Raw genomic sequence first — 22,991 nt, forward strand, 5'->3', positions numbered from 1 at the left:
GACAAAAACAAAGCATCAGGAGAGATGTCAGTAGCTGATAACTAGAACCACAAAATAGGCAGAGTTCTAAGTGGCCAAAGTTGTATTCACAATACAGGTTTTCCTCTCTTTGTCACAAACCTTCCTTTCTGAGTAAAAAATAAATAAAAATAAAAAAATAAAAATCTACGCCATTTATATTTGAAGCCTCCTCAACACCAATTTCCAATTATTTTAACAATTCAAATTGAGTAGGGGGATGCTTTTATCCACACCTTCAAAACTTCTGTTCCTTTATGATCACTACCAAAAGATATGGAAACTTTGAAATATCAATTCAATTCACCAGAATATTACTCCAGACTTCAGAGAATGTACAGCCATCAGAGCACATATCCAGTGAGTGATTAAAGGTAAAGAGAAGTGTAGGTAAAGCAATGAAGTATTTCACCAAACAAAAAGTATTTGTTACGCAAATTGGAAACTACTTCTAAACTTTTTCTCATCTCAACTCTTTTGGTTAGGGAAGGTTAGTCAAGGCAGCTGCAATTAAAAAAGGGAATTAAGGATAGGTTTTGTTCTTTACCTTTCTAGTTATAACCTTAAGTATTTTGGGGGTCTAAAAATAACTAAAGTTTATTCATTAATTTTCATTCCATTCTACTATAAGTATGAATGCAAACACACACACAGCTTTTGTATATAAAGGTATCAGTTAAATGCCATAAAACAGGGTTTCGTTTTCCTTCTCTAAAAATAGACCTCAATAGAAACCTAATAAGTGAACTAAAATCCATTACTACTTAGTAAGAGGTGGGAATACACAAAATATTGTCTCCTTTCAAACTGCAAACTATCTTTCTAAAAGATACTTTCAAGACCTGAAGCATAATTTTTCACTCTATTTTAAACAGTCGTTATCAGTTTAAGTTAAACTTATTTTTAGTAGTTCAATTAAACAAGAATCATTATTTTGGAATATGGGTCACTTAAAAATTTTCTTTACAGAATTACAAAAAAGGAGACACAGTGTACACTTTTAAAATTCAGAAATATAGTTCTTGTTTTTTGTATGTTTTAAAAATGAAAAGTTTAAACCTTTCTAGAAAATACATGTGTATTCTTGTGTTCACTTACTTCATTTGGTCAACAGGTGAAAACAAAGTTCTTTTGGTTTTACCAGCTAAGTAATAGGAAGTTACATGCACAAAGGAACTAAGACATTCAAATACACATTCTCTCAACCTGTTACCTACAGAGAATTGTCAGATATATTGAAGCATAATATATTAAACCACACAAGCCATTATGTTATTTTTAAGACTATCTAACAACTAAATTATTACATTTCCTTAGCTTTACGAAGCTGGACTGAGATGTTTTATTTCCAAAAACCAGTACGTCTAAAGGGAACAAAAGTTTACATTTTTAATAAGACAAAAGGTCTACTGAAGAGATCCTAGAAAAAGCTTAAGACAAAAAAATAAGCATTCCTAATGATAAAGAAACTTGAAGTGCAAATGAGCCTTTCATTTCCAAAATATCATCAAGGTGTACCTAGATCATTCTTTAAGCTCATTTCCGATGGAGGTTCCGAGTCCATTGGCACGTTAATTAACGTATAGCACACATTCTCGGCAGCCGTCATGGTGCCCGGTGAAGACCAACCCCGGGTACAAGGTTTAAGGATGACAGATGCCAGGAAAATCTAGAAAAGCAAATACAAGGACAGGATATCATTACAAGTAAAAAATAAAAACACCACCAATAACCACCGTGAACTTCACTGTCTAAAGTTCATTCCGTTTAGCTTCTGAGTTTTGTAGTATCAGAAGGGTTGGGTCAACATATATTGTGTCCCACAAAAACAGAGCCTAATGTTAAACACACACACACACTTGTCATTTTCGACCTAAGGCGAGCTTTCCCGCCCCCCACACCGCCCCGGGTTGGGAGCGCTGTGCTGCAGAGCTCAGGCCCACCGCCGGAGCCGGAGCCGGAGCCGGTGCCGGGCCCCGCCCCACCGGGCACAGGAGGGACTGAGGCAGCGCACAGCCGAGCGGCCCGAGTTCACACGCCCTGGGCACCACCGCTCGGCTAAAACCTTAGCGTTTCACTGCGTTTCACGGTGGGACCCGACTGCCTACGTGGGTCCCTCTCTCGATGCGCTGCACCCCACCCGCCTCCCCGTCCCTTTCTTCCTGCAAAGCCAGCCCCTGCCTTGTTACGGCGAGCCCGGGGCGGCCTGGGAGGGAGGAGACCCCCGGCCAGTACGCAGGCCGGGACCGGGCGTCCGGCCCAGAGCTGCCCAGACCCCTCGCCAGGCCTGGACACGAGCGGCCTAGTCTCTCCCCTTCCGCCGCTCCCCAGAGAGAGCCCGTTCCTCCGCGTCTCCCCAGCCCGCCTCGCCTCTGGGATGGGGGGCTCGTGGCCCGCTACCTGGCTCCGGGGGGCAGCAGCGGGGACGACCGCGGGACCGTCTGCTAAGGCTCCGACCCCCAGCAGTAGCGGCGGCTCCGCAGAGTCCTTGGCTGACGTGGAAGGGGGTGGGAAGACGGCCCGGGCTCCGGCCACCTCGCACCTACGGCGGCTCAGAGAGGACACGCCGCCTCCGTCCTGCGGCTGCGCGCTGCCGGCAGTCCCAACTTTCTCTTCTCTCGCCCGTGGATGGTTTAGGCCGCAAAAGGACTCGAAACACGTATTCATTGTTTTCCTGACATGCCTGAATTAAGCGCTGTGGTCATTCAAACGCTATTTAGAAATTGTTTCTTACTCCAGGAATTTAAACAGCCAAGGGGAGGTCGTTTGGAGAGCGGGGACACACACAGGCTGGATGGTCCAGTGGGAAAGAGCGCAAGATTGGGAGCTGGAAACCCTTTTCTAGTTCACCCACTAATAAACTGGGAAAATAACGAAATATTACTCGGGTCAGTAACTTGAGTTCTTCTAATAAGGAACACTGTATTATGTGAAGATCCATTTCAGTTCTTAACATCTGCAGTCATCCGAATCTTTGTCTCTGCATTTAGGCTGGAGTTGCTCGACACCAGAGTCACACTCGTGATTTCTGGTATTTTTTTTTTTTTCCGGTTACTGTCCCTTTCATGATCTTTTCTGAACACCCAGTAAATTATAAATTTTTTTATGCATAAAGGGATTGACAGTCACTGTTTTAAAGGCTTTTACCTATCTCCAAAGACCTAATTTATGCAGCTATAGCAAGCCATCGCACCTTCGGTTTTGCGCATTTGAGGTTCCATACCCCAGCCCCGCTCAAAAAGGGCTTTCTGGCCAATTATTAAGTTTAAAAAAATGAAGCCTTAAGCAATAGATTGTGAATACAAAGAGGTCTGACAGAACCTGCCCTTATTGACAGGTAACCTCAGTTTGGGAGTTAGAACACAAAGAGTGCTTCATCCATCCAGAACGCAGCTATTTTGAGATTTCCTCTTTTTGGAGCCATCAAGCAAAAAATATTATTGAGCACCCAAAATATATCACAAAAACCTCATTTAAGGTCTGCACTTAAAATTGTCATAGCACTTTCTGAGTGCTCCTCAAACCCTGTGCATTAAGTTTTAAAAAACTGTTTTGAGATCACTGTGGAGCAACATACAGAAATCCCATTTCTTTCCACCTAGTTTCTTCCAGTGTTATAACACCTTGTCTAATAATAGTAAAAGAGCAAATCCTGGAAATTGACATCCATACATTTCGCTAGTTCTTTTGTTGTTATTAATCCTCACCTGAGGGTATTTTTTTCCATTGATTTTTAGAGAGTGTAAAGCAGGGAAGGTGAGAAAAACAACACATTGATTGCCTCCAGCACACGGTCCTGGTCTAACCCTTCCGTAGCATAAGCCCACGCTTCAACCACTGAGCCACACCGGCTAGGGCACGTTTCACCAGTTTTACATGCACTCATTTGTGTATTTAGTTACCATGTTTAGATTCATGTGATCACCACATCAAGATAAGGTACAATTCCATTTCAAGGATTATTCCTGTCCTTTTATAATCACAGCCACTTCCCTGCATAACTCCTGGCAACGACTAACCTGTTCTCCATTCTGTAATTCTGTCATATCAAGGATGTAATATTAACCATACCTACTTCAGTTGCCCTGGAGACTCCATTGTATAACAGAATAAAATTTGAGGCTTACCATGACCAAGTTAAGTAAAGTATTAAATATGAAAAAAGGCCCAAAAATGTGATGTTCTAGAAAACCTCATTTAAGGCCTGCACATAAAATTGTCATAGGCAGTGTTTATATTGTATATTCGTAACTATCGGTTGTTGAGCAGAACTTTACACACCCTAATTCTTCCTGACTTACTTATTTTTTAAAAATATGTTTGTATTGAATTTTAGAGAAAGAGGGAGATAGAGATAGGACAGATTTTGTTCTTTACCTTTCTAGTTATAACCTTAAGTATTTTGGGGGTCTAAAAATAACAAGTTTATTCATTAATTTTCATTCCATTCTACTATGTATGAACACACACACACACATAGCTTTTGTATATTAGGGTATCAGTTTAAATGCCATAAAACAGGGTTTCTTTTTCCTTCTCTAAAAATAGACCTCAATAGAAACGTAGTAAGTGAACAAAAAATCAGGAAGTATTCCATTACTACTTAAGAGTGGGAATACACAAGTAAAATATTATCTCCTTTCAAACTGTAAACTATTGATGAGAGAGGAACATCATTGATCAGAATCAAGCTAAAAACTCCAGCATGTGCCCTCTGTATTGACCAATGACCTCTTGGTTTCTGGGTCAACGCTCAACCCCTGAGCCACACCAGCCACGCTCTTCCTGACTTGTTGTAACATGCACTTTTGTTTTGGGACTTATTTTTACTCTAGCATGTAATTACATCATTTTGAATGCTTTTTATATTATAAATTATTTGAACAAGGACCTTGTCATATATCAAGAATCATAAACAGCTGAAACCGGTTTGGCTCAGTGGATAGAGCGTCAGCCTGCGGACTGAAAGGTCCCAGGTTCGATTCTGGTCAAGGGCATGTACCTGGGTTGCAGGCACATCCCCAGTGGGAGATGTGCAGGAGGCGGCTGATCGATGTTTCTCTCTCATTGATGTTTCTAACTCTCTATCTCTCTCCCTTCCTCTCTGTAAAAAATCCGCCGAACCGGTTTTGCTCAATGGATAGAGCGTCAGCCTGCGGACTGAGGGGTCCCGGGTTCGATTCCGGTCAAGGGCATGTACCTTGGTTGCGGGCACATCCCCAGTGGGGGGCGTGCAGGAGGCAGCTGATCGATCTCTCTCATCGATGTTTCTGGCTCTCTATCCCTCTCCCTTCTTCTCTGTAAAAAATCAATAAAAAATATATATATTTAAAAAAAATCAATAAAATATATTTAAAAAAAAAGAATCATAAACATTTACATGTCTAGGAAATTAAGGCCTAGAAAAAAGGGAATTATCCCAAAATGCAAAATGGCCAAACACTGAAAAAAGCTGGGACTAGAACCTGAATCCTGCCACCAATTTTATTGACTCTTATTTTTAACCATACCAGTTCTTCAAAGATGCACATATAGATGCTTAATCAATTCCATCTGAACTGATTATTATCTGTATATCAAAGTGAGTTTCTATGTAAAGACATTAGGAAGTGTTTATAATTAACACAGAGCAAATGGAATAACTGAGTATAACAATTAGACAAGACATGAAAAGGCATCACAATGAACTCTGTACAGTGGGGTTGAATCTTATTGGAACGAGGAAAATTTCAAGTTTTAAAGTCAGTGCATAAGACTAGAAAGTTACATATTGAAAAAAGTTACTAAAATTGACCCTAAAGCACAATACAGATCAGGTTTTTTTTCCAACTGAATGCCAACCAAGTAATTGGTTTACATTTAGAGAACAGTGTACAAAAATGATGCACACACACATAAGCTTTAAATAATATAATCACTTAACAAAGGCTCACGACAGGAAAGGCACAGGGGAAAGACAGCTAAGGAAAGAGCAAATTATGAGATTTCCCACTTACTCTCCCTCCACCAGATTATACACCCATTGAATCTGAAGGCATGTGGGAGGACTCCTTCTCATTCAGCATTATTTTGTGTTTGTGGGAGTCACATGTGCTTGATACAATTTCATTGCTGTTTAAATGGCCACCACATTGTACTTATGGCTTCGTCCCAAGTTCAAATGATAGACTCCTGAGGCTACTCCAGAACGAATACCAACATCTCATACATCCCGATATTTAGTTAGAGGTCTTTCTCTCAACAAGGTTGTCAGTTTATCTTAATCATTCTGCCCTCAACAATTCAGAGAGATTTAAACCTATTACACTTTTAAGTTCTGGGCAGCCCTGGCCAGTTTGGCTTAGTGGATAGCGCTTCAGGCTTGCAGACTGAAGGGTCCCAGGTTCGATTTCAGTCAAGAGCACATGCCTGGGTTGCAGGCTAGATCCCCAATACGGGGTAGGCAGGAGGCAACCTGTCAATGATTCTTTCTCATCCTATATAACTTATATAATAAAAGCCTAATATGCAAATTGTTCGACTGGTTTTGCTGCTCGCTATGATATGCGCTGACCACCAGGGGACAGTGCGGAACATGGCGGGCATCGGTGATGTGGCATTGGCAGCAGGCAGCAGTGGAGGTGCTGCTGGCCCCGATGAGCCCTGACAAGAGCGGGACCACAGTGGGATGGAGGAGCAGGTGAGCAGGCGGCACGAGGCCAAGGCAGTGCGAGCGGGGGACCAATTGCCTCACAGATGGCGACCAGAAGGGGCGGCAGGGTATGCGATCTTTCACCGGCTACCTGGGGGTGGGGGTGATGTGGACGGAGGTGCGGTGAGAATGTGGGGTATCCGCCGAGCTCGCTCACTCCCCGTTACCCTCCCCTGGGACGCCAGGGCTCGTGTGCCAGGGAAGCCCCTGTGCTCAGGTGCTGGGTGCCCACGTTCAGGAGCTGGGTGCCCACGAGGAGCCTGCCCTGCACCCGTTGGGACTGCAGAGGCCGGTCGGGCTCCCCGTGGGTTCGCGCAAGAGCTGGTCTGCAAGACCGGCCGGGATAGAGCACGCTGCCCACCCAGCTTCCGTGCAGCACCGCTGGGCAGACCAGAGGCCCACGTTGCGCCCCTGCCTGTGGCGTCCAGCCACGCTCACCGCATCTCTGTGTGGGGATTCCAGAACCGTGACTCAGGTAGAGGGGAGGCATGGGAACCTGGGGGCTCAGGTGCTGCTCAGGGCCCAGAGGTTAACTGGGACCTGCTCTTCCACACCAGACATTCATGCTTCAATTGCTGGCTAGGCCTCAGGACCGCACTGGTGCACGAATTTCGTGCACCGGGCCTTTAGTCATTGATGTTTCTCCCTCTTCCTCTCCTCCCTCTCTGAAATCAATAAAAATATAAAAAACAAAGAAAAAAGTTTTGGGCAACCTAGAACAAAATTAAACTAACATTTTATAATTTTTTTAATATACAAGGTATTTTCACATAAAATCTCTGATTTAACCTTCAAAATAATTCTCCAAAGTATTTTCTTTTTTTTTTAATCCTCATCTGAGGATAATTTTTCCATTGATTTTTAGAGAGAGCAGAAGGGAGGGCAGAGGGGAAGGAGAGAGAAAGACAGAGAGAGAGAAACATCAATGTGAGAGAGATACATCAATTGGTTGCTTCTCGGCTGGGAATCGAACTGCAACCAAGGTACGCATCCTAGACCAGGAATGGAACCTGTGACCCTTTGGTCTGTGGGCCAGCACTCTAACCACTGAGAAAAACTGCTCAGGGCCAAAGTATTTTCTTAATTAGGTCTAAATAACTTGTCCAAAGCCAATAGCAGCTAACTAGTAAAATTAGGTCTAAAGTCCAAGTTCCCTCCAGAAAGATATGAATCTTAAAAGATAAAAATTGTTCTGCAGTACTGTATCTTGCTACATAGCTCAAAGGATAATGGAAGGCAGATTAAAGATTATGCCAGAATGTGGCTAAGGAGGAATAAGCAGAAATGAAGGTTTCAGATTAAAATTTCCCTTTTGCTATTTTTGCAAAAAATTCCCTACATGAGACCAGAGCTATCACTACTGCCATCTGCTGGTTGGAAAAAACACCACACCATTTACCTGTGAATATTCTAAATCAAATCTCCATGAATTCTCATGCAGCCAGTCCATACACTGGGAAATTCGTTTAAAGCTGTGATAGATAATAGGTATTATTCCCTCCCTCCCCACTAAAAATGAGGCAATTTATTTTACAAACATGGCAAATGACTAGATGTAATCTCAGACTACTATTTATATAGTTGAAACTATTTAAAAAAACAAACAAAACACCAATATACCAGCCAATGAAACAATTTTATTTCACAGTTGTATTTAAAACCAGAAAGACACTGAGTTCTTCATATAAAAACATTAGTAAAGGCAACTGTACTTTCTAGAAAATGATTATATAGACCCTCTCCAAAAAAAAAAAAAAAAATGCATCCCATTATATGGTTTCAGTGAAGCTGCTTGCAATTCGAAACCTCACATCTGGACTGATTCCTAAAACATACCATTCCACCACTGCACCATTTGGTTCAAAGTATAGAATATTGTCATCAGTACATGTTCCTGCATTCTTACGCATTTGCTAATACACATATGGACTGGGGATTATCACTTAATGCTCCATTGGTTCATCAGCCTTTTCTGCAGGTTCATCAGCAGGTTGAGCAGGCTTAAGAGAGGAAAAAAAAAGAAAATATGCAATATTACATTATAAAGAAATCTATGAGAAAAAGGGGTTAGGTATATTTTCAATACTCAAGTTTTAGTTCATTGTCCTGTTGAAATTTCTAAACAAAGGTTGTTGTTTTTTAAATAGGTATAGTGTTACAGTTCTGAAAACTTGAGCATCATTGAACAATTCTAGCATTTTATCATACTTTATATCTTGCTCAAGAATAAAAAGCCTTCCAACAGCAGTTTCAATAATGCAAATCTCGCTTCTCCAAATACCAACAATACCCTTTTCAAATTGAAAAGAAACTAATGCTGTAGAAGAAATTTCTGAACAGGACACTCTATTTTCAATAGCAAATAAGCATATATAAATAGCAAATGGGCATTCTAAATATCCAATATAAAAGACCAGCATTTAATGAGATTCACCAACACATCTTGATCCTTTCTCAGTATTTGTGAAGAGCTAACTTCGCTTCCAAAGCTGGTCCCCAGTTAATTTTCTCTGTTCCCACTACCATAGACTCCTGGCTGGCCCTATGACTTGCTTTAGTCAACAAGATGTGCTGAAGTGATGCTGTGCCAGTCCTGGGCCTCAGCCTTAAGAATGTTTTGTACTTTTGTAAACTCTGAGCTGCCACCCTGCTGAAGAGACCCTTGAGAAAGAAAGACCCCCAAGACTACATAGACAGAGGCCCAGCCATTCCAACAGAGGGCCCAGCCTTCTAATTGTCTCTGTAAGATACCTAGAAAGTTTGAGTACAGACATGTGAGTAAAACCATCTTGGACTGACTGCAATGTTTTAGAGACCCAAGTGAGACCAGCAAAAGAACCATCTAGCTGAGTCCCAATCACCCCACAGAACTGTGAGAAATATGAAATATATAACTAATCAACCCTTTTTGTGTTTATGGAGACCACTCCCCCTCAGTATTTTACTTTCCTCAGCTTAGTTTTGCTATTGCCATTTGAATTTTGAGCTTATCTCAATAAATAAAGACAAAAATGGTAGATGTACACAGTTGTAGAAGGAACAGTTTACTCCAGAACAAAGCCTCTTGTGTTATGATCAGTTATATACCTGTGCCTTTCTCTGTGGCCTTTCTTCAAGGCCTTCCAGGAACGGAGACACATCGTCATCATCATAAATCGTAAACTCCAAGTCTTTACCAACAATTCCAATGGAAACGTTCTGAGAAGGGGAAAGGGTAAAAATGTAAAAATCGAGAAAATTTAGGTTGAAAAATGCTTATGTTAAATGTGGGGGGGGGGGGAGCAGAATAAAAATTTATATAGCACTTGAATAACACTTAACTAGTAAACTCTTGTAATTTGCAATTTAAATACTCACTTTTGAAAATCATGAATAACCCCAAAGGTCTATGTCATCTAGAAAATTTGCATATTGGCTCATAATGGAAATGTGCTGTAGACAAGTGTGAGGGAGCAAACCACTTAGCTAGGAAGTAAGCCTAACTCCTAAGAAATAATCAAATTTATCACTCATAGAAGTTAAGAGATGATGGTTCTTACCAAGGAAACAGTAAGTTTTGGGATCTAAAGAGCTGAATATAGTGGGGACTTGCAACTATTTTTTACATGGAAAAATTACAGAGCAATGCTTAAAATGTTCAGTGAATGCCAACCACTGCAAAATAGCTCCTGTAAATTAAAATTTTAATGAAAATTGCAGGCATACGGATATAAAGGCCATTTTCTATGATTCAGTAAAACTAGGAAATCAGAAAGCCAGATACCTGAGCTAACGTTTCCAAACTGTAAATGTCCACAGTACATACCCAACTTTTAAAAGATAGTTACCTTGGAGTGATGGCATTATAGACATTTTAAACACATTTTTAAAATTTAATGTACGTTCCTAATTTTTTTTTATTTTTAGATTTTTAGAAGGAGGAAGGGGGAGGAGAGGAAGAGAGAGAGAGAGAAAAGAGGGAGAAAAACTACAATGTGAGAGAGATACATTGACTGGCCCTCCTCTCGCACGCATGCACGCTGACCAAGATTGAACCTGCAACCTAGGTATGTGCCCTGAACAGGAATCAAACCCGGGACCTTCCAGGGCATGGGATGATGCTCCAACCGAGCCACACTGGCCAGGGATCCTAATTTTTTTTAAAAAAGAATATTATTTTTATGACAGGAAAATTTATTTTAGAAAAGATTATGCAGGCTATAAAGTTTTCACATACATACTAAATAATTATCTAACCACTATAACAAAGTGGATTTATAATATTCTGACTGATCTCACTTTAATAAATAATCATTAACTTCAAGGAGGCCTTAATGGTTCCTGCATTGTGCTGTACAGGTCCCTAGATCATCCAATCTCCCATTCTCTTAGAAAACTCTACCATTCCCCATTCTCCTTACAGATGAAAACCTTGCTATTTCACTGAGAAAATAAAAGCAAATTAACAAGAGAACATTTACAAGCTCCCACAGAATCCACTCTTTCCTGTATCTGTGTCCCTACATTCTCTCCCTTTCTGTTACTGAATCAAGACCTAATTTCTTCTCTAAGACCTAACTTTCCACCTGTGTACTGTTCACAAAGAAATTGGTCTAGCAGTTTTTCTCATATTTCTCATACATATATGGTTCCCTTTATACTGAATTATTCTCAAGCAGCAGACATGCTATAATTTCTCCCAACTAAAAAACCAAAATAGCCTGGCCAGTATGGCTCATTTGGTTGAGCATCATCCCATGTACCAAGAAGTCGCTGGTTCGATTCCAGGTCAGGGCACATGCCTGGGGCTGTGGGCTTGATCCCCAGTAGGGGGCGTGCAAGAGGTAACCGATCAATGATTTCTCTTTCTATCTCTCGCTGTTTCTATCTCTCTCCCTCTCTTAAAAAAAAAATCAATAAAAACATGTTCAAAAAAATACAAATAACCAAATTCCTTTTTTTCTCTTTTAGCCACCACCCCATCTCTCATATCCTTCAAAGAGCTGTCCATCAATTCCTCTTCTCCCATTCTCTCCTGATTCCATTCCTGTCAGGATTTTGCCCCACCATTCCATTAAGATTGTCTACTAAAGTTCCCAGAGACATAACTGCTAATCTAATGATTAATTCTCAATCCACATCTTCCTTGATTAGCAATTTTTCATTTCCTCCTCCTTAAAATAGTTTCTTCATTTGCTTTTAAGGATGCCTCTTTTTCCAAGTTTCCCTCCTACCTCCCTGGCCATCTTTTTCAGACCTTTTTGCTAATACCTACTCACTTCTCAATCTCTAAAGGTTAGAGTGCCCTTGGCCCAGTCTTCAAACCTCTTGTCTAACTATTCAATTCCTTTAGCAATCACATCCAGTCCAGTCTCTATAAGCCATCTATAATAATCTATAATAATAAAAGCATAATATGCTAATTAGACTGGGTGTCCTTCCAGACCACCTTCTGGACGAAGCCAGGGCTAGGAGGAGTCAGGGTCCGGGATGCCTGCTTGCGGCCGGAGGGAAGCCCAGGTTCCGGGTACTAGAGGGAAGCCGGTACAGGCCAGGGAAGGAAGGCCTACTCTTGCATCAGGCATCTAGTTTCTACATAAAGACTCTTAAGATTTGTAACTCCAGGCTAAACGTTCTCCACCAAAATCCCGGGGGTGCTCATCTGATAACTGCTTACTCTGTATAGCCAAATGGGCAAACAATTTTATATGTCCTAAACTAACTTCCTGATTTTCCTCCACAACCTCTACCCCAAAATCTATTTCTTCCCCTTTTTTATTCATATCAGTAAATCATAAATATCTTTCTTTTACCGGGCCCCAAACTTTTAAGACATCTCTCTCCTCCCCAGCCCCCCCATCTCACCCTCACAACCAAATTGTTAGCGAACTTTTTAGCTCTAATTTAAAAATAAAAACCCAAAATTGAGCCCCTTCTTGTCATCTCAAAGTCTATGACTCTGCCTAATCTGCAACAATCTCTCACCTGAATTACTGTAAGTCTTGAAACTATTCCCACCCATGCTCCCACTAGAATCTGTTCTCAAAATAGCAGCCAGAGTCTTTTAAAACCTAAATCAAATCATGGTATTCCTCTGTTCAAACTCTAACAGCCCACTCATAGTAAAATCCAGAGTACTTATCATAGGACATACTCAATCCATTACCTCTCTGACTTCCTTTCTCCACTTCTTCTTGATCACTAACTCCAACACTACCAGCCTCCTTGTCTTGAATACTAGAAACATTCTGGACCCAAGGCCCTTCCTTGCACTTGCATTCCCTGGAATAATCTTGCTCTAGTCATCTGTATGGCTCACTCACTCACTTCCTTTAGATCTTTTCCTTAAGTTCCATTTTCTTGTTTTTTAAATATATTTTTATTGATTTCAGAGAGGAAGGAGAAGGAGAGGAACATCAACGATGAGAGAGAATCATTGATCGGCTGCCTTCTGAAAATCCCACCCTAGGGATTGAGCCCACAGCCCAGGCATGTGCCCTGACCAGAAATTGAAGCGTGACCTCCTGGTTCATAGGTTGACATTCAACCACTGAGCCACACCAGCTGGGCTCTTTCTTTCTTTTTAAATTGATTTTGAGAGATAGAGATTCGTTGTTCCACTTATTTATTCATTCATTGGTTGATTCGTATATGTGCCCTAAGCAGGGCACATTCCACTTTCTAAGTGAGGCCATCCTTGACACCTGTTTTAAATTATACCGACCATACCTCCTTCCTACATCCAGTTGGTTATTCTTTCTCCTCTTACCCTGTTTCATTGTTTCTACAGTGTTTCTTACCATCTATATACTATAGAACTTACTTATGGGTACATTGTCTATCTCCCGTCACTTGGATATAGATATCATAAAAGTCAAGGTATTTATTATCCTATACTAGAGGCCTGTTGCAGGAAGATTCCTGCAAGAATAGGGCTTCCTGCAGCCGGAGCGAAGCAGAGAAGGGAGTGAAGCCCGCCTCAGCTTGCTTCCTTCCAGTCTCTGCCGCCCCGCTTGCTTCTCCCCAGCTTCACTTCCTTCTGCAGTGCTTGGCTTCCTTCTATGCTATCTTCAGTCTTCGCTCCGCGCCTGCGTATGCAAATTAACCGCCATCTTTGTTGTTGTGTTAATTTGCATATTCACTGATTGGCTGGTGGGCGTAGCAGAGGGATGGTCAATTTGCATGTTTCTTTTATTAGTGTAGATAATAAAGGGTAATATGCAAATTTACCCTAATGGTGGAATGACCAGAACGACCACTCACTCGACCAGTCACTATGAGGCACACCGATCATCTCTCGGTCCTTTTCCTCGGCCGGCCGGCAGGCTCCCATCGCCCAATGGCAAATAGGGAACTGGGGGTGGGTGGCGGCGGGGCTGGTTGCTGGCAGCCAGAGAAGATGGCCCTGATCGCAGGCCAGGCCTAGGGACCGTATCCGCGCCCAAATGTCGTGTGCCGGGCCTCTAGTGTTTACTATATTTTCAATGTTTAGTGCCTGCATGTGGGATGTGCTTAATACATATATTTGTCAACTAAATTAATAATATAAAAGATACTCCTATCTGCTGAAGGAATAAAGAACATTCTACATCAGACCTATTGGCTTTATACAAAAACAAAAAAGTTCAAAAGGAATTTCAAAATCAGATCACTAAATGAACAGCTTAAAAAAAAGAATGAGCCAAGGCAACCATCTCCCAAATTAAAGATCTGTAAGCACACACTCCTCTATTACTTAAATTTATGCCATTAATGATTAAATGTAATGTTAATATCTACAATTGGAAAACATGGTATTTACCTTTGTAGTTAGATCTTGTTCTGCAGGAAGTGTCTCTCTTAAAGCACGCAGACCATGCTTAACCAGTTCATTCAAATTGCCTATATATAATAAATTAACAATTATTTCTTAATTCCGTCTTCATGCTAGCCTTCTTTTATTAGTTAGATCTATACATTGAAATCATGGTTTTAGTCACATTATAAAAACAGCCAAAAGTTTAATGTTTAGCCCTATAATCTTCTAGTAATGATAACATTGCTGATTATTGTTTTATTTAATGAGGACACATCGTTTGTTACTGAATTTGACTTTTCCTTATGCTGAGTTAAATCGAAATCCTGATTCAAATGATAAAGCTCAAAGGCTTGTAGCAAAACTAGACAGAGACATCACAAGAGAATAAAACTATAGGTCGATTTGACTTATGAATATAGACACCAAAACTCAACAAAACATAGTAAACTGAATCTAGCAATATTTATATGTTTATATAAGTATTTATACATATAGTTTATATCATACACTATGACCAAGAGGGATTTCTTCCAGAAATGCAAAGATGGTTGAACATTCAAAGTCAATTAATGCAATATACCACAATAGAAAGGGGAACAACCCACATGATCACCTCAATAAATGATTTAAAAAGCTTGTGTTAAAATTTAAGACCTTTGCATAAGCAAAGCACTTGGAATCATTGACCAGCTGTCTCCTGCATGGGGATCAAGCCCGCAATCTGGGCATGTGCCCTTGAGTGGAATCGAACCCAGAACCCTTCAGTCGCAGTCGACACTCTATCCACTGAGCCAAACCAACTAGGGCCATCTCACATCTTTTACCTTTTTTTCCTACAGCTACACTGAGTTTTTACTTGTTTATGCAGAAATGTCAGTGTGGCTAAAATCAAGAACAGAGCCATAGAAAAGTAACAGTTGCAAACAGTGTTTCTCAACTGTTTGGGGCACACTTCAGAACAACTGAATCAAGATTCTTCAAGGTTGGGGACACATATTTGTATTTGAAAAAGTCCTATTAGTGAATGTAACTACTGCGGTAGTTAGAGGGGCTAACAACTAGCATGTGTAACAGAAATAATAAACACTTCACAGGCTTAATTTTTTAAAAAATTCTTACTGTAAGACTGGTAGTTTTCTTCATTTAGGATGCTGTGTTAATTCACTATATAAAGACTGGAGGGGGCAAATAAAAATCACTTACACTCCATAAACTCAGACATATGTCTCTCCAAGTAAGTACGAGCTGATTGAGAACGGGCTCCAATGGACATAGCTCTGCAGTCAAAATAGTTAGCTGACGGACAGGTTTGGAAAATATGAGGGCCCATATCCTACAAATAGGAGGGGAAAAAACACCACATAATTCTTGATTTTGATTGAGCTAAAAATTAGAAAATTTCTAGTCAGCTTTTAAAAAATCATTAAAATGTAAAAAATATTCTGTGAACTTACATCATAACCAGCAATAAGCAGTCCAACACCATATGGTCTTCGGCCATATCTTTGTGTTGGTATCTGGGTCTCTTAAACTAGTTAAGGAGCCTGTTCTAACAAGAAATAAAATACTATCTTTCTTTTCAAATTAAAATTAACAAAGAACTTTGACTTTTTTAAATTTCTGCATAATCTACCATAGGAAGAAGAAAATAAAACAGAGCAATATTTCTTTGGCCTATTATTAAAAAAATGTTCAACTACCCACCAAAAAATGTTCAACTATTCACGAAATGTTTTCTTCTCATAAAGAGAATTTCCATTTGTTTTGGATATAAGAGTCAAGAATATTTTTAGGACATCTAGAACTAAAAAAAAAGTTTAAATATCCTCTTGGTTAGTTTTACTGAAATTGAACTTATCTATGTCTGCAAAATATCAATTACTTATAAGGGCTAATGATAGAGCAAACCAATTCCATATTTTAGAACCCATTCTTCCATAGTAAAAGTTCCCATAATTCTTTCTAAATTTTAAACATTCTGTTATTGAAAAGTAACTAACTTTTTCCCGCAATCTTACCTAGGTTATATATGACAATATTTCTAATAACTAACATAAAAGATTAAGTATCAAAATTCTTTAAGTTCATGTCCAAAATGCTAACATAAAAAGGATACTGCTTCCAATTAGAGATACAAGACGAGACACAGGAAGAGGTCTGTCAAATACAAATCTGGAATCCAAACACTCCTGGCGCATAAAATTGCTAAAAAAGAAACAAGAAAAATTAGTAATTTCAAATCACAGAGTTATTCAAATCTAAATTAAGTAGTTTGATTTCATTTTGCTCTCTTCCAGACATTTACATGGATTACATTCATATAAGGGAACCAGAAAGACATGGAAGGATGCGTTTTTATACCAAACTCTGGGAGTAGGGGAGTACATGAAGTTTCAACAAAAACAAAAAACCCCTCAGAACTAAAATATTCCTTTAGAAAACCTTTGTTTCAGGGCACTTTATAGAACAGCAAGAAGGCTGAGAGAAAAAGAACATTCTCTCTTCTCTTATCCTTCCCACTGTCAAAAAGATTATCTTGAATTCTGTCTTTAGCCAGGAACAAGTTTACTGTTTTTTCCTCGAAAACTAAAATTTCCACAAGACAGCAATTGCAAGAAATAGAATCCATACTAAGACATTGTTACTTGTTCCTGACTATTGAATCTCACTGCTAAACCTGGCAAGATTCAAGCAAGTCTGACATTGGGGAGAAGGGGATTCATGCCTAACTATTAAAGGCAAGAGGATAAACAACAGATATCCGCCTTTCTTTCTGTGTTGCTTTGTCCAATTTGTGTGCACGTCACACCTGATGATTAAATGCTGACTGTAGGAACCAAGCTCTTTGCTCAGTACTTTAAGTCCACTTCCCAAGGCTATCTCAGACTGCATTGCCCCAATATTGCATGTACTAATCACATGTGACTACTGAGCACTTAAGAAGTGGGTGATCTAAATTAAAATGTATCATAAATACCAAATACACATGAAATGTCAAAGAAATTTAGTATAAAAAAACAATGTAAAATATCTCAGTAGTTTTTGTATTGATTACATGTTGACAAGGCATTTTATTTTTATTTTATTTTTTTTTAATATATTTTTTATTGATTTTTCACAGAGAGGAAGGGAGAGAGATAGAGAGTCAGAAACATCGATGAGAGAGAAACATCGATCAGCTGCCTCCTGCACATTTCCCACTGGGGATGTGCCCGCAACCCAGGTACATGCCCCCGACCAGAATCGAACCTGGGACCTTTCAGTCCGCAGGCCGACGCTCCATCCACTGAGCCAAACCGGTTTCGGCAACAAGGCATTTTAGATAGATTGGGTTAAATAAAATGTTTGACAGTGCAATATATTTTACATTTTCAAGAACTGCCAGAAATCAATAATGTTGTCACTATACTACTGATTTAAGAGAACAGGAGTTCGCTGGATAACTTACAAATCTTAAACATTAGCATTAATTTCCCCTTAGTGGTTATATACTTTCTTCCCTATTTATGTCACAGACATAAACATATTAGTTTTGGCTTATTACCTCCCATATCCCAATACACACACTCACATATTACCTGAAGGTACTGTTAAGTGCTCTACATTTTAGGCTACTTAACAATAACCTTGAAAAAAATAATACTAAAAAAATTGAGAGTTTAAGCAACTAACCCAATCTCAGATACTAAGTGTAGAGATAGGAAGTAAACTCATTCTATGTGATTTCAAAGCCTTAGCTCTTCATTAACAAAATGCCTTTCAATTAGAAATAATCTTCATTTCCTTTGGACTCCCATAAACATCTATATATTACTCTCCATTTTCTACCTTTTATTATAGATATATTACTAGATTTGCATTTCCTAGTTACAAGATCTATATCTGAATCATCTGTGTATACTATGCAGTATCCAGAAGTTTTTCAAAAAATAAATTCTGGTGTATTAAAGAAAGGGTAACAGCTGTTTCTCAGAAATCAGAAAAAAGTTGTCAAGCTCTTCTTAGACAAAGCATCATCTCAAACAATATACACTGAGTTACTAATTTCACATTATTTAGGGATTTCTCAAATGTACTAATATGCTTAATTCTATTTGTTATTATTATAGGAATCAAGAAATGGAATACTTAATAACTGAGCCCAAATCCACTAAAGTGTTCACAATTTTAACTTATAAATACTCTGGCAGAGAACTCTCTAACATATCTTAACTGGTTCTTCTCTGGAAATGAAATCAATGATAAGTCAAAAGGGATGTTGCTTGTTTTTCAAGATCATACTCACCATAGCAGTCTAGCATCAGCAGTAAGTCCTGCAATTGAAATACCAATATGGTTGTCGACATGGAGAATTTTTTTCTGATGAGCTGCAAGCTCTGACTGTGCTCTCTAAAAACAGACATAATAAGACATACAAACAAGTTTAAAATTTTATTATCTATACAGTGAAACTTACGCTTGATAGTTGTTTTCTATATGAGGAAGATACACTTATTGCTTTACTTACTTACCTTCAATGCAACCAGTACTGCATGGGTTTTTGATTTCAGACCAACTGTGGCTGAACCTTGTTTGACAGCTTCCATGGCATATTCAATTTGATGAATCCTGCCCTAAAAAAAAAATAACAAGATATCTTAGAGTCATCTTACAAGACCCTCTTATAAATTTAAAGAGTTCCCAAATCTCAGGTGAGCATAGTTAAATCTCAAATGATTATTTTTAAACCAGAAAACTTACTTTAATGATAAATTTAGGGCCCAGGAATGTCCAAAGTGATTCTATCTCATTTTCTCACAGCCTACAATCTCATGAGTTTCTAAACATACTGCAGCCACCGAAAGCCACTTCACAGAAATTGTATGAAACATTTACCTGAGGGCTCCAAACAGTGACATCATTGTCATACTGGTTGCGAAACTGAAAGTAAAAGAAAATAGACCTATTAATATAAGAACGTTACAAATCCCAACTCTTAACTAGCTCTATTATTAAAAAAAAAAAAATGTTTTCCTGCCCAGCTGGTGTGGCTCAGTGGTTGAGCGTTGACCTATGAACCAGAAGGTCACGGTTCCATTGCCAGTCAGGCACATGCCCAGATCGCAAGCTCAATCCCCAGTGTGGGGCATGCAGGAGGCAGCTGATCAATGATTCTCTCTCAACATCGATGTCTCTCTCTCTCTCTCTCTCTCTCTCTCTCAATCTCTGAAATCAATAAAAACAATTTTTTAAAAAGCTTTCCCATCTGTTCCCATTCAACATTAATACAATGCTGTTAAGACAATCTTACTGTAAGGTTACTACTGTATGTACTTAGTTGCAAGCCAGCTCTACATACACCATGAGCTAGTGGGCCAGGGCGGAAGCAGATCTAGGTGGGACCTTTCTTCCCAACTTCCAAGCCTACCAAAGACCACACACAGGGCTCCTTCTGGGTTCCGTCAATTCCGTAAGTTCATGTGTGTCAACTCTCCTTCATATCTTTGCTTATGTTCTCCCCTTATACCAGCCTTTAATAAATAATCAAAAGCACCCCTTTTTGAAAATCTAGCTCAAATGTCTCTCTCTTGAAGTTTCTCCACCTTTTCTTCCAACTTTCCCCCGGCACATACTCGCACCAGTTCTTTACCTCGCGTCCTTTCTTCCCTATATGATGATTTAGGGACATGTCTATTTTATCTTGGAATGCTCACCATACTTAAAATAGTGGCTTGTAGGTACAGACCTTCATATTGAAGGAATAAACACAAAAATGTCCTCAGGAGGCAGAAGTGGACGCAAATAGCGACAGCGGCAGAACCATTACCGCTTTAATGACTTTTTTTTTTTTTTTTTTAAAAAAAACAACAACAAGTCTACCAGAGCAGTCCTGGGGAGAACAATCACGGGGGTGAACATGTTGAGCACTGGAAGCCCTGAGACCTATGTTGTAATCCTGATAACATCACACCTCCTCTCAGCCTCGGTTTACTCATCCGTAAAACGAGGTGACTGGACAATGTGGCTGAGAATGGCCTTTTCTCATGGAGTTCTAGGGGAGACGGCAATTAGATGGGCACAGCAGGAAAATGCACGCGGTACCGGAACCCAAACCCTGGGGTCAAGTCCGCAATGGCAGTACCGGGAGGCCTCCAACCCAAGTCCCTATTTTTCCCTCCCTTTCCTCCCCCGCAGATCACGAGGGACCATTCAGTACCGCTCAGTATCTGCTCCACTGAAAGAACCTGAAGGGCGAACGAGGCTAGTTCACGGAGGAAGTAGTGTCTGAGGCCCGGCAGAAAGTGAAACAAACCCCGGATAAAGGCCGCACCGACTCCCTCCCGCCCCTCTCCCTCCCGGCCGGGCCGGAGATGCTGAATCACTGCCCGAACCCTCACGCCGGCTCTGGTTTCCGTGCCCCGTGGTCCCCGGCCGCCCTAAGGACTGACTGGAGACGCGGCTCGCCACCGGCCAGTTAGCGGACCTCTGCCCCAACCCTGCCTTAGGCTTGGAACCCAACGCACCATGGTTCCGACGCGGCCCTGGCTGGCGGCTCCTCCTGCAAAGCTGCGGATCAGGGAGCGCTGCCGAAACTACCGCTCGGCGATCGACAGGGAAGTTACGTCATTTCGACGGCAGAGGCGCAGGGCAGAGCATTCTATCCCAGAGACATCGATAGGCGCCCAACGCTTCCCCGCCCTCCGAGCTCTGACGTTCGGTGGTGGGCGGGGCCTCGGAGAAGGTGGCACTGAGATTGGCGGGAAATCCCGGGCCGGGATGTCCCCGGCGCCGAAGAGCTGCTGGGCGGCCAGCACTAAGTTACGCTTCTTGCATGCTCGCGACTGACCTGTGTGTTGCAGAGACATCACCTCCAGTTTCTCACTGGCCCGGCCGGATGCCCCCGAAGTCGTTCGAGAAGACCGCTGCACTCGGGTGATCCAGTGCGCGGCTCAGCCTCTCGTCTACCGCTCACCGGGATTGGGTGTGTGGTGTGACCGGGAGAAGAACGAGGCTGCCGCGAGAAAGGCCCGACATAGCGGGCCGTCTTCTGGGTCAACCATAACACTGGCTGGACCATGTTGTCTGTGTACATGCTTTTCTTTCCGCTTTGGAATCCAAAAGGAGAACTCATCTGCCAGGGCCTGTTGTCATTGGTCCTTCTCCGTCATTATTGTTGGTTTCCTCCCACCAGACTGAACTTTTTGAGGGCATTAATGTCTTTCTGTTACCCGCCCCCCCACTCCCACCCCCAAACCAAGCGCAGTTCCTGATAGATTAGGTCACTGAGAAAAAAAAAATGGACACTCTCTTCGGAAATATGTATTTTCTCTTTTGAGAACATTCGTAAGTCCCTAAGATTTAATAGTTGAGGACACTGCAAACAGTTGCCAACCTAACGTCTACCGACGGCCGACGATGGCTTATTTTCTTTATAATGAAGAAAGGATGAGTTCCTAGGCTCAGGTAAGAGTGGAAAGGATCCCTCAGGAGGCTGGCCGGTGTGGCTCAGTGGTTGAGTATCCGCCTATGAACCAGGAGGTCATGGTTTGATTCCCGGAGGTCATGGTTCGATCTTCAGTAGATCCCCAGCGTGGGGCGTGCAGGAGGCAGCTGGTCATGGTTCGGTTCCCAGAGGTGCCGGGAGCCGGCTCAAAGGACCTGGCATATATGACATACTGTTCTTAAAATGTTTGCTCACCTTCTTGGCACTATGTGTTTTAACCAAGGTCTCCTCTCTGAGAAAGATTGTTTCCCCAGGTAGGGATTTTCCCCTGAAGTTAGGGAGGGAATAAAACCCCTCAACTAAGTGCCAGGTGGGTAATTAATCACTTTAACTACGAACAATCATGCTTAAGCTACATAATCTTTACTCCCTGGAATGGAGATAAGAAACGCCCTAACCTTTGTAATAGAGATTGATAGGATTGAATCAACTGGTATAAATACAGATGTAACAAGACAGCAGAAGACAGAACCAAGAGAGATAGAACCTAGGCACAGAACCTACACAGAACGTTCTCTAGAAACAAAAGAACTTCGCTGGAGAGAACATGGCAAAAGATCCTGGACAGAAACTGGCCTCAGAACCTAGAGACAGACCTAGCGAGAGAACATGGCAAAAGATCCTGGACTGAACCTGACTACAGAAATTGGCAAGAGAACCTGACTAGAACCTGGTGACTGAACCTGGCTGGAGAACCTGGACAGAACCTGGCTGGAGAACCTAGCAAGAGAACATGGACACAGAACCTGGCTGGAGATCCAGACCAGAACTTGGCTGGAGATCCTGGCTAGAGATCCTGGCTAGGCTGCTGATCAACTGAACGCTGTCTCTGTGTCATTCCTTCTTCGCTGACTCCATCCACACCTTTGGGGACCCCTGGACCTGCTGGGGTTGGACTCTGGCACAGAGGTCATGGTTGGATTCCTGGAGGTCATGGTTCGATTCCCGGAGGTCATGGTTCGGTTCCCAGAGGCCATGGTTTGATTCCCAGAGGTCATGGTTCGATCCCCAGTAGATCCCCA

At 41.2% G+C, this 22,991-nt stretch overlaps 2 protein-coding genes across 5 annotated transcripts in view; both read right to left on the minus strand.

The window, feature by feature from the left end:
* COPB1 (COPI coat complex subunit beta 1) overlaps positions 1 to 2,577 on the minus strand; it is a 34,838-nt gene extending 32,261 nt beyond the window's left edge. For both annotated transcript variants that reach the window (XM_036325496.1, XM_036325495.1), the window contains exons 1-2: positions 2,419 to 2,577; positions 1,537 to 1,687 (exon numbers count right to left, since the gene is read on the minus strand). In XM_036325496.1, the coding sequence (XP_036181389.1) occupies positions 1,537 to 1,627 (91 nt within the window). In that variant the 5' untranslated portion in view covers positions 1,628 to 1,687; positions 2,419 to 2,577. The remainder of the gene's footprint in view (positions 1 to 1,536; positions 1,688 to 2,418) is intronic.
* A 5,749-nt stretch (positions 2,578 to 8,326) lies between these two features.
* On the minus strand, positions 8,327 to 21,128 carry PSMA1 (proteasome 20S subunit alpha 1). 3 transcript variants are annotated; one of them, XM_036325497.1, is made up of 10 exons: positions 20,990 to 21,128; positions 19,362 to 19,406; positions 18,998 to 19,099; positions 18,772 to 18,875; positions 16,603 to 16,691; positions 15,941 to 16,011; positions 15,690 to 15,819; positions 14,490 to 14,569; positions 9,797 to 9,907; positions 8,327 to 8,709 (listed from the first exon to the last, which is right to left on the minus strand). In XM_036325497.1, exons 1-10 carry the CDS (start codon positions 20,990 to 20,992, stop codon positions 8,653 to 8,655), a joined length of 792 nt encoding a protein of 263 aa, XP_036181390.1. In that variant the 5' UTR covers positions 20,993 to 21,128; the 3' UTR covers positions 8,327 to 8,652. The 3 variants fall into 3 exon arrangements, with proteins under 3 accessions (XP_036181390.1, XP_036181391.1, XP_036181392.1); XM_036325498.1 differs by lacking the exon at positions 20,990 to 21,128 and adding an exon at positions 20,683 to 20,781; XM_036325499.1 differs by lacking the exon at positions 20,990 to 21,128 and having other exon boundaries at positions 19,227 to 19,368.
* Between the last annotated feature and the right edge of the window lie 1,863 nt (positions 21,129 to 22,991).

The sequence above is a fragment of the Myotis myotis genome, unplaced genomic scaffold (genome assembly GCF_014108235.1).
Source record: "Myotis myotis isolate mMyoMyo1 unplaced genomic scaffold, mMyoMyo1.p scaffold_m19_p_10, whole genome shotgun sequence".
NCBI classification, from domain to species: domain Eukaryota; kingdom Metazoa; phylum Chordata; class Mammalia; order Chiroptera; family Vespertilionidae; genus Myotis; species Myotis myotis.

Bases quoted from the DNA above. Each gene is read 5' to 3' on its own strand.
- PSMA1 (XM_036325497.1), bottom strand. The intron at 18,876-18,997 runs GTAAGTAAGTAA...GTCTGTTTTTAG, and splicing joins CAGTACTGGTTGCATTGAAG to AGAGCACAGTCAGAGCTTGC. The intron at 16,012-16,602 runs GTATCCTTTTTA...AACTAGTTTAAG, and splicing joins TGTATCTCTAATTGGAAGCA to AGACCCAGATACCAACACAA.